Raw genomic sequence first — 15,597 nt, forward strand, 5'->3', positions numbered from 1 at the left:
GGGCAGCGTACGCTAGAGTGACGCAGGACAGGCAGGAGAAAGAAAAGGGGTAGGGAGGCAACTGTGGGTCAAGAGCCGAAGTCAAATCCGCAGCGCATGCGCCACAGCCCGCCTTGATACCCGCATGCAGGCTCTCTCTAATATTAAATTGTCTCACAGTCAGGCTGTTTTCCCAAAAGAACCTCTGTGACCGGCTCAAACTGTCGTCTATGGATGAAAACAGAGAAACCAGCCTGTGCCTTCCTTTGACAGATTACGGCTCTCGTAATAGTCCAGATGGAATATCCCGCTTTCTCTTCTATCTTCCGCCCCCTCCCTCCCTTTTCCTCATCGTCCAGATCACTGGAATGTTCCCGCTCTCCACCGCTGCCTCTGACAGAAGGAATGCAACAGCGGCGGAGGAGAGGAGAGGTCAAGAATAAACCCCTTCCTCCAGCTGCCTCTGGAGCCTTTTAAATAATAGATAAATACGTTCATTCTCATTCTGTGATGTGTTTGTTTGTGCTCTCCGTGTAAGGAAGGTAGGGTTGATGAGTACATAAGATGATTCATTTTAAAAACAGTGACACCCTTGGAGCCTTTCAACTTTTATACACATCAGTGCCATCAGTCTTTCTCTTTCTCTCTCCCATGCTCTGCCTCTCCCTCTCCCTCCCTCTCTCTCTCTCTCTCTCTCTCTCTCTCTCACACACACACAGAATGATCAAGACTTTCCAGTTTCCAGACGTGATCTTTGCAGTGAGCCTGACAGAATACAAGACCTCTATGTCTCCTCCAAAACCTACTTGTGTTGATGCATGCAGGCACACACATGTCTGTGTGTCACTGAATTTTAATAATTGAGGGCAGGTTGTGAAGCCTGTGTATCCAAACAGTGAGTGTGTGTGTTAGCAACATTTGGCAAGCAGCAAAGCAGTGTAATGAGTTACAGGCTGGTTCCTCCAGCCAGTGCATTGTGGGGGGATAGTCAGCATGGGCGGCAGACTGGTTCTGATTAAATAGCCTCTCTCTCTCTCTCTCTCTCCCCAGTACGCAAACACACACACACAACACACACACACACACAACACACACACACACAACACACACACACACAACACACACACACACAACACACACACACACAACACACACACACACACACACACACACACACACACACACACACACACATCCACGCACGCATGCTTATAAAACCCATTCCAGTCAGGAGCTAAAAAAAGGAGAAAATGTCAAGTTTTCTGAAAGGTGTGGTCATGGAAAGTGTTTTCATATAGATCCACCCAACCACACACACACACACACACACACGCATGCACACACACGCATGCACACATACACAGGCTTAAGCGTAACGTCAGAATGACCTGTCCTCCCCCATTACTCACACCCAAAGACTGCACCGCTGACAATAATGAAAATAAACCATGAGTGAGTTTCCGCTCCAAAGTTTCAGCTAATGGCAGTCTGCTTGGCTATGATGAATCCATTCAGCGAGTTTCCCTATACCTGTCCTTTGACACACACACACACACACACACACACACACACACACACACACACACACAAAAACAACCACATGCACGCCTGCACACACAAACACACACGTTCCCTTGCTCGATATTGACTCTGTCTTATCTCCTAATTGGAAAAGCAGATAGACGGAGAGGAGGCTGAGTGAAAACACACCTAGTAATCAACTCTCGCTCAAAGACTAAAACCCATTTCACGGATCAATGTTCTCTTTCTTTCCTGTCTGTCTCCTGTGCAAGTGCGTCTGTCTGTCAGTTTTCTGTCAGTCAGTCAGTCAGTCAGTCTTTCTGTCCATCTGTCTGTCTAAGCCAATCTATGTATGTTCCTCCATTGAGGCGAAAAGAGGGGTGAATGGGGGTGGGGGTTTGGGTTGGGGGAGGTTGGCCTTCAACCTGCTTGAACTAACCTTAACATATCTTACAAACTGCTGGCCTGGCCCTCGCCTGTCTGCTGCTCTGCCTGTCTGAAGACTGCTGGATATAGGCCATTGGCATCACTCATTCTCAAGAACTTGTAATGTGGCACACACTTAAATAAGACTAAATTCTTCATTATGGCAAAGAAACAAAAGCTAATTAGGGACTATTGCAAATGTCACATATAACTTATTAACTATGATTATATAGCAAAATAAAAAAGGGCTACAGGGTAGCAAGGAAACTGTGTCTACTTTGTCGTCATTATCCTTAGATTTGACAATGAGGTTTATGCGAAACTTTCGTTTGGCCTTTATTTTCTTTACATTTTAGTAAAATCCCGGCAGTGAAGCTCATGCCACAGTAAACTGAAGGTGAATGTCCTTCTACCATCAGGCCCCTAAACTGTGAAACGCCCGGCCTGAGGCACTTAGGCCAGCTAATCATGTGTGTGTTTCTCTTTTGAATGTCTCCTAATTTTATGTATATACTATCTTTATATTATTTTTATATAGAATGACTTTTTCTTGTTTTTATGCCTTTTTGTAAAGCACTTTGTAAACTGCCTTTAGATAAATGATATCTAAATAATAAATATTGATTTATAACAATAAAACTACTACTGAATATTATTTTTATTATTTTGTGCAGGTTACCCTCTCAACCCTCAAATATCCATCTCTCACCTTTGAATAAGTAGTTATTCATGACTGATGGCTCAATCTGTACGCGATTATCCAGGTATCAGGTCAGACCTCTGGCTATGATCCATTATCACTGTTTATAGGAGATTAATAGTGTCAGCTACGTCATTAATGACCCCCACTGACGGCCATTTTATGGTGGAACCCTGTGAGGGGTGAAGTGACGTAACAGGACAGTTGCTTAGCAGTGGGGAGGCTGCTCACCCTTCCAGGCGCACGTCAGGCAGCGAACGGTTGAGAGCGATCATCTCGGAGGCCATGAGGTTGAACTGGTTGATCTTGAACATCTCCTTCATCTTCTCCTGGTTCTCCTTAGGGATCACCACCGGCTTCCCCCCCTCGCCGGGCCCGTCCCGCGGCCTGGTCAGGGCATCTGCAATAGAGATTCACACACACAGCTGTCAAGAGAGGTGGCTGGAGGGTGTGAGAGTCTGTCTTTGTGTGTGTATAAATATACGCTCACCATCTCTCCCCGGCAGTCCTCTCTCCTTCTTGTCATCACACTTGTTGCACTCGCTGAAGTAGAGCAGAATGAACATGTCCAGCATCACCCAAACCAGAGAGGTGGCCAACACCACCTTGCAGTAGGCGAACCTCCGCATCCTGGAGAGAGGTGACGAGACACAGAGACAGATAGTGGGGAATAGAGAGAGAGAGAAGAGCAAGAGTGCAATGTTAAAGCTCCTTCTGAGGTGTGATGGTGAGTCCTGAGCCGCACACACAATCACAGGCTTTGCCAAAGCTCTGCAGAGGAGATCACTCTCTCTTTCCCGTCTATCTCCCTGCTTTTCTCCACATACACACACACACTCATCCTCCCCCTCTAGCTCTGCGCCTGAGCATCTTCTCAACCCCTCCATCTGTCCTTCCGCCTGTCTGTCTGTCTGACTCTAGCCTCTTATCTGCCGGCTGGTTATCAGTGCCTCTCCAAAAGGTCACCTCCACACTTTCAGAGAGAGCCTCAAAATGAATACTGTGCATTGTTGGATTTCCGTCCTAAATCACTCCAGAAGAAAAACGCTAAACCCACGATTACCTTTGCGGGCGGTTATTGGTTAGGTTAGCGCCTGGCACCTTTATCAGCACATCGAACATCGCCATTTGTGTCTCAGAGCAAATGTTGCATGGTGCCTAAGCTGTGCTTTAGTTGTTTTGAAGTCTCAAGCAAACATACACACACACACACACACACACACACACACACACACACACACAACCTATCAGAGTTATTCTCATACCCCTGCAGTGTACAAGCCAACCTACCCTTTGTACATTTAACATGCCAAATCCCTGTGTGCTAAAGTGCAGTCAGACACACACCCCCGCAGGTAGGCACACGCACACACACACACACACACACAGAGCAGAGAGAGAGGGGCTGTGATAGTAATTGCTTTTCTTTGGCAGGCAGCGAGAGTCAGACACAGCCACATTAAAATTCCTCTGCTCCCCTCTCCTTCTCTCCTCCAGCGCCATCTCTCCCTCTCTGGCTGCTTCTCTGCCTCAATGATCCCTCAGGTTGCAGCAGCACAAGCAGAAGGGAGAAAATTAATTTGGCCACAGTGATTTCTCCTGCGTTCCTGAGAGAAAAAAAAAAGGTGTTTATGCACAGCTAGCTTAGCTTAGCTTAGTAGCCACAGAGGACAGAGAATTGCAGAGTGGCAATTCTAAATTCTACCTGATAGGATTCTTCTACCACAAAACGTCTTGCACAGCAGAAAAACAAGAGTGCAGATCTGTCTGTTCTCTCAAAGTTTGCCTCTTCCTCAGACTTTGGTGCCTGGACAGCCAAGGAGTTTCACTATCCTGACAATGCAGCGGTTCTACCAGTTCTGCTGCCAGGTTAAAGCTGTGTATCACTGCAGCAGCATGTTTTCACATACACGCCAACACATGAGTTCACACAGACACATCAGTTCATGAACAATAATAAAGATGGAAAAAAAATGGAAGCTGCAAAACATAAAAAAGCCACTATAATAGTCAGTCTACTTGCACTGAGAGCTGCAACCGCTATTATTATGTGACAAAGTAATGCTGTTTGATTAACAGCCAAATTACTGTTCTCAGACACAGGGGTGATTCGGGATGCCAATTTAAATTTCACAGCTCATGCCAACAATGTTGCCAGATCTACAGTACTTTTCATCACTTAACGGGGTTTTATCTCTCAGGCTGACGCAGAGAAAATAGCGCAGAGAAACTACCAGTGGATGACTGTAATGCTGTGTTCTCTGGTGCTCCCCACAAAAAAAATTATAGGTTGCCTGCAGCTTATTCATAATACAGCAACACGGGTTTTAACAAGGTCGAGGAAAACACATCCTGTTACACCAATTTTCAAATCACTACACTGGCACCCAATCAGCTCCAGAATCAAATTTAAAAATGTTCTGTTCTTGGTTTTCAAATCTCTTAACACCCTGACACCTACGCATTTGTTTGATATGCTTGTTCCGGAAGAGCCAAATAGATGTACAGTGTTGGAAAAGCTGTATATTATGTTTATGTTAGGTTTTCCCTGAAGAGAAAAGTGTGATACAATAGTTGTATAGGTCTGTATACTGGAATGAGAGCAGCACACGAGTTTATGATATGCTGAAATGTAGTTATAGTTATAATGACTTATTCCACATGAAAATTTAAGACAAATGTTAAAAAATGTAAATTAGTCATTCAACTGATTACACGATAAAAAAATCTACAGGTTAATCAATAACAAAATAATGGTTAGTTGCAGCTCTTTTACGCATACTGCACACATAGCTGTATCTATGCCTAAATTACAAATTTATTATTATTTTCAAACCTGTTCAAATTATTTATGGCGCCACTAGAATCTCATGTATGTGATGGTTGGGGCGCTCGGCATGGTGTGTGTGTGAGCGGAGGGGAGGAAGATGGCTAGCTGGATCCTGAAGTGTTGTCGCCACCTGAGTGTGATGACTGCAGCGTGTTCACACACACAGGTGTTACTCTTAGTGCAGCACAGAGTGAGAGCGTGGGCTGAGTGCTATTACCAACTGCCTCACTCCATGTCACTATCCCTCTCCACAGCTCTCTCTCTCCCTCTCTCTCCTCTTGTCCTGTTATACATTTACTTTTACTGCTTCTCTTCGATTGTTAACCGCTCTAGTTTTTCTCCCTTCCATATAAAAGAAGTGATTTAAAAAAAATAATAATAATTTCCAGGTTAGCCAGCATGGCCCTGATATAAAACTCCATGGCTTTCCATAACTAAGTCAGAGCGCTTCCATAACCTAAAAATAGTATTCCAAACTGGTTTGTCTGTGTTGTTTCTCAGCTCAGAAAAGTTAAACTCTAAAGGGGTAACTAAACAGTCTGGGTTTCCACTATAAATTTGGGATTCCTGTGGAGAAAACAGCTGAAAACCCCACCATCTAACACAACGAATGTGTGGAAAAACAATGCAAAACACATTCTGGTATATTCCTGTAAAGTGAGCCCTTTGTAAAATCCCCACATATTCGTGGACTTCCCCCGAAGAATTTATCAAATTCCCTGACTTCCCCCTGTCTCTGAATCCTGTTCTCAATTTCCATGACATTCCAGAAATTCCAGAACCAATGGGAAGCCTGAATTTCACTCCTCGCTCTCCCATCCCTCTCCTCTCTGTGTTTTTCTAGGTTGTGCTGACCTCGCTTGACCTCCACGCAGTAACATGATGCAACCCGATAACTCGACACAAACACAAATCTCTTCCTTTTTCGCACATTCCTATGTCCTTACAGAGGCAAGCACATACGCGAAACATACAAAGACACACACACACAGGCGCTGACAGACAGTGACGCATACACACACACACACACACAGGGACATACTCTCAGTCTGTCACAAACACAGAGACACACACATATCTTCTTGCTCACAAAGTTGTGTCAAAATGCTGTCAGGAGGATGTCAGCTGGTTTCCCTGCATGCCATTTGATCAGAACGATGTAAGAGGAGTAGACAGCAGCGCTCCGAGCGGCAGCAGAGAAGATTTATATGCACATACATTGACTCAACACACACACATAAACACACACACACGAACACACACTCTCCCAGCGCTGTCTCTCAGCCATGCCGCTCCACTCACTGCATTTCTAATCAGGCATGGCAGAGGACACCTCAGGTCTCCTCTCTGCTCACGGCAGCCTCAGGCCCTGCTTCTGTGTGTGTGTGTGTGTGTGTGTGCGTGTGTGTGTGTATGTCAGTTTAGTTTATGTTGGGCGCTAGTCTCTTTGAAGTCTCTTTTAAACAGCCTTGCTCCTTATGACATTAAACAGACACACAATTCTCTATCCCTCCATCTCCGCTCTCTTCCTAATCCATTAACATATCACGTTCCCTCCATCTTTCTTTTATGTCTTCATCCTGGCTATTTCTCTCTCTCTCTCCCTCTCTCAGCCCCCCCCACCCCCTTTCCCGTTCGACTCTCGGTGACGTCCTCTCCTTTCAAGAGCGGTTGCCATCACTACTTCCCTACAAGAACACAATTCCCCCTTCACATCCCTCTCTCCGTCTCCCTTCACATCCCCTCCTCTCCTCCAGCTCTCCTCTCTTCTCCACAGGCTTAATCCCCCTTTAGAGATTGCACAACCAGTGTTTCTCACAACCACTTGGCAACCCTTTACGCTGGAGCAAGAGGAACCAGAGTCTCACTGCCGCACAATTTATGACTGAGAGTGAGGAGCCTCCCTTCTGGGATTTTATGAGTATATGTGTAAAGGAGAAAGAGAGAGAGAGAGAGAGAGAGAGAGAGAGAGAGAGAGAGAGAGAGAGAGAGAGAGAGAGAGAGAGAGAGAGAGAGAGAGAGAGAGAGATGTATGTGTGTTGAGTGCAAAAGAGAGAGAGGGATTTGTGTATTACTCAGCGGCAGCAAGTCTGTGCTGGTAATTCATATAATAGACCTGCACAGACTATTGCCATATTTTATTTGCTTGCTCGTATATCCGAGTTTAGTCTCTAGAGAAACAAATGCCCTTATTCTTAACCACCTGCTTCGTAATAAACAAGGGGGTAAAAATGCATGTTGCTGTTGCGCCTTCAATGACAAGACCATAGATATTGCCATGAGCCGTCCTTGGGTCATGCAGGCTTGATAAGCTCAACAGTTTCCAAGACGACACTGATGAGAGCAGTGATTTGCTGAACAGTCCTAATGCCTCTCAACTGGAGCAGAACAAGACACAGGCTAATATTAGGGAAGTGAAACAGAACAAAGTGGCCTGCAGCTCTGTCTCTGTTGCTCTTTATGGAGTAGCTGAGGTACATGGCCTCTCCTAACAAAAAGGCTGGGGTCACTTAATTTCCAGGTCACAACCTTGACTGTGAAACAGAACGGTCCCTCACGGAGGAAAGGAAACAGAGAGAGAGAGAGAGAGAGAGGGAGAGAGAGAGAGAGAGAGACAGAGAGAGAGAGAGAAGCTGTGTGTGAGAGAGTGAGGAGGGAGGGAAAAGACACAAGGTGAAAAAGGCAAACACTGAAACAGAGAAAACTGCCCATTGCGGCGAAAAAGCCCTAGCTCAAATTGATTACCCATTCAGAGCTTGGCATGAATGCAAAGTGGAATTAAACACTTCAATCTCCAATCACTCGGGCATTTTTGGCCAAAATCAATATACATTACTGTCACAGGGGGTGTTCCCTGGACGGTTGGAGAGAGGGCGCAGCTGCCTGGCTGCACCACTAAACAACAGACACAGACATACAACAACATACTAGGCAAATCTAAAAAAAAAAAATAAAACCACAGCATCACTCCCCTCAGCCTGAATGACGCCGGTGTAATTGCTCTTTTAACGACTCATAACGACTCATTTTCTCTCTGTTTCAACTTCTATATCATTCTCAAGCATGCATCGACATATCCATACACGCACATGCACAGAGGGGGGGTCAGGGTGACACTGATCAGAGCAGTGGCGTTAACTTGGCACAGCTGCTGAAAAAGTAAAAGACACTGCTTAACACAGACACAGACAGACATAAACAAACAGATCAAATCACATGACCTGCAGTCTAAGCTGTTTGACCCAGCAGGTTTGTGCCTGTCCACTACGTCAGCTCCTGCCTGCGCTGTGACTACTGCCACTACTCATGCCAACCAGGCAGGATTTACACAGCAGGGTTTCCCCTTCCTATTAACCACTTTAGCAGTCGACCAAGGTATTTTCTAACAATTGAAATAAAAAGTTGTGACTTTACTTTGCATAGGGAATTTGAAAGAGTTCCAATACAACCACAGTGCTTCCCATACATAGGCTCATCTGTGACGCACTGCCACAATATCAGCACGGCTGCCACAAAAAAAAAGTTGGTCAATGTATAGAAATTGATCTAAATCGATCTCGAATGCTGCGGCTAATGTGCACATCATGTCATGTTTGTCAATTGGAGATGCACAGACCAGCAGACCAACAGCATTATACTCAATCCAACAGTCTGCCGTTGTGAAGACGAAAGTGAAACTTAAAATTCCACAATTTGCTCCAAACTCGCATGTGTTAGTAATGGTATTTGTAAACAGTAACTTGATACTTTTTAATCAGAGAATTATAACACTGCTCATCACTCAGATATAAAGTTAACATGAGTGCAGTGCAGAGGCTTCATTGCATATTGCCCTGATCACCAGTTGGATTCCACTGGACACACTGCTCTCACTGTAGGTAAAGACAACTAATTAATCCTATCAACTAACTGCCACAAGTGAACTGTCAACCTGAAACACTGAACTATATTATGTTTGCCATTTGGCGAACGCTTTTATCCAAAGTATCTTATAGTACCATGAGCAAACATCATTTTGGCATGAATGGTTCCTTTGGAAATTGAACCCCTCACCCCGGCAGTCTTAGTACCGCGCTATCTACTCTACCCACTGAGCTGCACATAACCACTCTCACTCTTAATAGTGCTTTCTCCTTAAGGACCTTCTGAACAGGATCCAATACTGTTTTGTTTGTTTGTCATGTACACTTAATATCTTTCACTTGTTTTGTTTTTTTTGTACTACTCTATTTTATATATTTTTATAGATTTGTTTTTTCATCTTTTGTAAAGCGTCTTTGAGTATGATGAAAAGCACTTTATAAATAAAAAGTATTATTATTATTAGAAAATGTTCAAACCTCTATATCACCACACAAAAGAGACCATTCTGGCAACGTCAGTACCTAAGAAGTAGGGAAACTAACAGAACATGCCTGAATATCACAGTGCAGCAGGGTGGCAAGGATGTGCCTTGTGGTGCTCAAACTACATTTAAAAAAGGTACAAATCAACCTTAACCACAATTCATCATTCCTATCATCGCACCTGTCCAAATGAGTAAAGGGGTCTCTGGTCAGATGTGCAGGGGGCTCCACCAGCAGAGGGGGCGGAGCTTCAGAGATCCCACTTCCTCCTTCACTTGTCACTCAAACATGCTCCTGAAGAGAGAAGAGAGAGACACACAGAGTAAACATTTTGTTCCCCACAGTCTGAGGAAAAGCACACGCGCACAACAGTTTCACAGATACCTACAAAAACATTTAGTGTGATGTTAATGCTGAGACTCTAGCCAAGTCAGGAAATACTCTCCGTTTTGCTCTCTCTCATGCATTCCAGCTATGTGGCGTGGGGACTGTGGTCTCTCCGAACCACCCCGGGGGCTGTGACCCGGAGCGTTCAGATCACGGGGCGCACGGCTATGAAGAGACAACAGTAAGCCAAGGGAAGACGAGAGAGAAGCGGTGTCACTCAACGGCCAAAAACACACTTCCTGGCTGCACTGGAACATTAAATAACACTCATCTCTCTCACACAATCACACAGTCAGAGTCACAACGTCACTAGGCATGTTGCCATTTGCACCAGCGCTTCCCGTTGTGATAGGAAATGCATCGTCATTCAGTCGGTGTCAGGAGTGAAGAGCAGAGTTTGGAATTTCTGGCTGTCAATCATTTACAAATCATCAGCCTGGCGTTCCATCTTTCTGTAATGTGCTATAAATCCTTCATCCTCCCTCCTTCCACACCCACCCAGAGGTCAAACAGCACCAGAGGCTCTTAGCCAGCCTTGGAGCAGGATGAAAAGAGAGAGAGAGAGAAGACGGATGAAGGGATAGAGGGATAGAGGGATGGACTGACGGATTCTCAGAACTGCTCATTTCACTGGATTAATCTGCTATTTTTGAAAAATCCGCAGAGAATGAAGATGAGAGTGAATATGACTGAGCGTGTGTGTGTGTGTGTGTGTGTGTGTGTGTGTGTCCTTCAATCTGGTCCTTGGCCTACTTATAGCCAAGACGTCACTCTGGTCCACTGGGACTTCATATTGCCAGCCTGTGTGTGTGTGTGTGTGTGTTTGAGTTTGTATTACATGGTGTCTAACAAAAGAGCCATACCATAAATCCCTCCTTGCAGCCCACACATGCCAGTGCTGGTGAATGTGAGCAGGCTATACTGCAGTGCAGGTATGCTTCAGTATGTGAAGGGTCCTGGCCACCAAAGGTGTCTGTCTCCTCCTGGGTGAGTCATCATTCCTCATCTCCTCCCTCCCTTTCTTTCTCACACACAAACTCACTCTCTCTCTCTCTCTCTCACACACACACACACACACACACACACACCTCCAAAAAGTTTCAGTGGGATGTAATCCATCTGCAAATTGGAAGCAGGACAAGCAAGAGCTTCTATAAATACTCCTCAGGTTCCCCTGACACTCACAAAATAAACCTACAGAACCACACACAACACTGCAGTGCAAATAGCAGCAACACGTCTCTCTCTCTCTCTCTCTCTATCTGCACAAGAAATCTCAGTCTACCTCTCCTCCTGTTTATTGCCTGTGTCATGTGGCTGTCATTTTATGACTGTTATATGACAAGAAAGAGTGAGAAAGAGAGTCAAAGAGAGACAGACAGAGAGATACCATGATGCCATGCCTGTTGTTTTCACTGGGCTCCTCTCCAGCAGTCCAGCCATGTTGGGAGGCCTTCCAACATACACAGCTACTTTTGCACTCAGCAGCACAGAAAACGACAAGAAAAGAAAACGTACGCTGATCAAGCTCAGCTCTTTATCAATAGCATACGCACCAACAGCTCTGCCCTACAAAGCCAAAGAGCAGTAACTGTGTGAGTAGAGAAACTGAGAAAAACAACATTATCTCCTGCCTCAGCAAAAGTATTGTTGGTACAGAATTGTACTAATGTATTATCATTTATGGGCGATTGCTGATATTTGATGTAAATCCTGACCTCTGACCTATAAAAACACAAGACAGTAGTAGTTACTGCTGTTTGTGATCGTGAGGCAGACCTGCTTTCAAAGGGTTACGGTTTATGCAGACGGGGATGCTGAATTCCAACGCACACCCACACACATCTAACCAGAGTACATCAAGACACACTTCAACATTGCCATGTAATGGCTCAGTAGTTAGCCTAATAGATGGATACTTAGTCAGATGTGTAATGCAGTGCAAGTGAGCAGAGAGGGACCCGTCCAAACAGTGAGCCGTGCCAGTGGAACATGACATTATCTAGGCCAACACTGCACTGACACAGGCATCCAGAGAGCAGGGGCAGCCAGAATACACTGTGTGCGTGTGTGTGTGTGTGTGTGTGTGTGTGTGTATGTGTGTGTATGTGTGTGTGTGTGTGTGTGTGTGTGAGTGCCCACTTCATTTGCAGGTTGAAAGGACTGGTTTAGTTGTCATGGTGATTTACAGGCTTCCCCAACTCCGAGTAAAAACACATAACCAGCCCTTCAGCGGCCCTATGATGTCATACCACTCCTACCATATCAGCCGTCTCTTCTTCGAACCCTACTCACCCCTTCCCTGCTCCTTAACCTCCTCCTTGTCCTCCTCCTCCTTTCCCCTTCCTGGCTCTTCTTCGCTCCAGCTGGGACCAGCTGAGAACCAGCACAGAGGAGAATGTATTGTGGCAGCCAACAGGCCGGGTCCTCACCATCCCACCCTACTCTCTCCTCTATCCCTCTGTCCCTACAGTACACTCCCTGTTATTTATCCCCCAGTTCTGTCTCTTCTCCCACGCAGGCCTCTTTCCATTCTGTCTGGATCGACGTAATTCCTGTCGTAAATCCCAAAGAGGAGGGAGGGAGTGAGAGAGGCTGACACATGCAGAGCTGAGGAGGAGTACATGGGTGGAGGAATGAAGAAGTCTTCTCTCAGTGAGCAGAAATCACTCAACAGACATTTGGTTTGTGAGTGCCTGCATCCATAACACCTTGCACAACTGGCTAAAAGCTTGAGGGCTCCAAGGCTTCAAAGCTGAACCTGAGCCAAACAAGGTTGAGGCACTCCAAAACGACCTTTGTCCTGAACGATTTAGTGGGATAGTGTGGACTGAGCTAAAACTAACAGAGACAGTCGAATCAGTCCTTCAGAATCCCCAAAGCTCAGCGCAAACACTGTGACCAACCAGCCATGGCCGAGCTTTAAACCTAACTGTTCCGCTATCTCTCTACAGACAAAGACAGAGATAGAGAGGAGAAACAGGAGAAGACAGGGAGAAAGGTCTCTATTCTGAAGACAGTGTGATATCTTGCTATGAGCATGTAGTGTGTGTGTGTGTGTGTGTGTGTGTGTGCTTGGGCCTCAGCCAGGCTGTCTGTATGTGTTATGTGTCTCTGTTTGCAGCGTATGCTGTAACAGAGGGAGTCCAAAGACGACATCCTCGCTCTCAGCAACAACAAACATGGCTGTGCCAAGGCTGTGCCAACTGCTCCTCCACCCACCCCCTTCCAGCCCACCCATCGACCTCCTGCTCCGTCAAACACCTCATGTCTCTGCGGTGTGGGAAAGGAAGGCCTTGAGGGGCCTGCAGCACCACACGCACACACGAAATCCATGCTAAATAGGGACTATAGGAAAGACAACAAAAGATGACAACAACAGTATCAGAGGCAACTGCAGCCATAGCTCAAAATCCCTGACAGCTTTCCAGGGGAAGCCCAGGGAGGAAAAACAGGAATGCCAGGAATAGAGAGGGGAGAAAATAGGTAAGAAGCAGCTGGTCCCTCCTCCCTGAACCCGCCACTGTGTCACTCACAGCAGTTTTCCTGGTTGAAATGGCTCACAAAACAGCCTGCTTTTCTTTCCATAATAAGGACCTGCACTGGGAGCTGGGGACCTAACTGTCACCTTGTAGATCTACTGTATGCACTCACTGAGGGAGGCATGGGAGGGAAAGGAAGAAAGAGGGACAAAGGGAAAGATGGAAAGAGAGACATGAGGGGAGAGGGGGATGGGAGAGAGAGAGAGAGAGAGAGAGAGAGAGAGAGAGAGAGAGAGAGAGAGAGAGTGTGTGTGTGTGTGTGTGTGTATGTGTGTGTGTGTGTGAGAGAGAGTGAGAGAGAAAGAGAGGGAGAAAGATCTGCTTCCTGTTTACGGAGAGTGGAGAGCAGAGGAAACAGAGCAGCAGGCTGCTAGACACTGTAACCGGCATGACAGTGATGACAATACACACACACACACACACACACGCACACACACTACATTCCCTCTGTATCCTGTAGAGCTGCAACGATTAATCGACTAGTTGTCAACTATTAAATTAATCGCCATCTATTTTGATAATCGATTAATCGGTTTGAGTAATTCATTAAGAAAAATAAGTCAAAATTCTCTGATTCCAGCTTCTTAAATGTGAATATTTTCTGGTTTCTTTACTCCTCTATGACAGTAAACTGAATATCTTTGGGTTGTGGACAAAACAAGATATTTGAGGATGTCATCTTGGGCTTTGGGAAACACTGATCGACATTTTTCACCATTTTCTGACATTTTATAGACCAAACAACTAATCGATTAATCAAGATAATAATCAACAGATTAATCGACAATGAAAATAATCGTTAGTTGCAGCCCTAGTATCCTGAGAGCAAACACAGAGCACCTTCGGCCCAAACCCTTCCCATCTATCTCTTTCTGTCACTTTCTGTGACATCGGGCGACATGCGTTCTGCTCTTGGTTCCATACTTCCCTGCTGTCGCTGCTCTGGCCAGCAGCCGTGTTAACAGGATCGAGCTTAAGTGCATGCATGCTCCCAGCTGCGTGCTGCAACGTTCCCGGCAATGTTCCCAATCGGGGACAGAATTCCTAGCAGTCCTATGGAGCATGAAGTCTCCGCCTCTTGTGGTGGTGGTGGCAGAATGAGGATTAGGTGCGTGTGTGCTTTAAACAAATATCCCGTACAACAGAAGCAGGTTTTTGGCAGTATACGCTGTGATAATAATAACTATAAAAATTAACTTCAGCATAGCTATATTAGCATAGCATATCTAAAAGCAGAGTTTACAAAGTGCTTTAAAACACAACATAAAAACAAGGAACAGTAAAATATATATAAATGAGACTGTTTAAAAAAAATATAAATCAACAAATAGAAGCATTAGAAACAACTCGAGATTAAAAGTGAGCAAAATCAAAAACATTACATAAAAACAAGTCCATAAAGTCCACAAGTTTTATGAAGCTTATTATCTTGAAATCAACTCTAACCAGTGTACGGATCCTTCAATTGGGGATCTATGGTCTCTTTGTTTGGCAGCAGTTAAAATCTTAGCTGCTATTTTCTGAACAAGCAAATGACTTTTGACTGAGGCAGAAATAGAATTGCAGAAGTCTAAATGAGAGGAGACTGAGGCCATTGCTGACCTTGTCTAAATCTGTAGAGGATAAAAACAATTTGATCTTTGAATCTTCAGAATGCAGTCGCCCTCTCTTCCAGTACTAGCCAGCAGACATCGGTGTTGGTCAATACAACAGAGGAACGCTATTTCTGGAGTGTCTGGCTTTGCAGAACCTGCTGCCCACGTACGCACACATCCCCAGTGCACAGCCACACACACCTGAGAGGCAGAGCACTTCTCCAATTGTTCGCTTAATGTGAAATGTTTCCCATGAGATTTTTGCTGCCTA

General features: G+C 45.3%; 1 protein-coding gene across 1 annotated transcript in view; it reads right to left on the reverse strand.

The window, feature by feature from the left end:
- galnt1 (UDP-N-acetyl-alpha-D-galactosamine:polypeptide N-acetylgalactosaminyltransferase 1) overlaps nucleotides 1–15,597 on the reverse strand; it is a 44,474-nt gene that overhangs the window by 11,606 nt on the left and 17,271 nt on the right. The window contains 3 exon segments of the mRNA XM_071537830.1: nucleotides 2,858–3,026; nucleotides 3,117–3,256; nucleotides 9,984–10,096. Of these exon segments, the coding sequence (XP_071393931.1) occupies nucleotides 2,858–3,026; nucleotides 3,117–3,255 (308 nt within the window). The 5' untranslated portion in view covers nucleotide 3,256; nucleotides 9,984–10,096.

The sequence above is a fragment of the Centroberyx affinis genome, unplaced genomic scaffold (assembly GCF_046629955.1).
Source record: "Centroberyx affinis isolate AG114_WGS23_722 - 3 ecotype Tasmania unplaced genomic scaffold, CSIRO-AGI_Caff_v1 ptg003132l_1, whole genome shotgun sequence".
Classification (NCBI taxonomy): Eukaryota; Metazoa; Chordata; class Actinopteri; order Beryciformes; family Berycidae; genus Centroberyx; species Centroberyx affinis.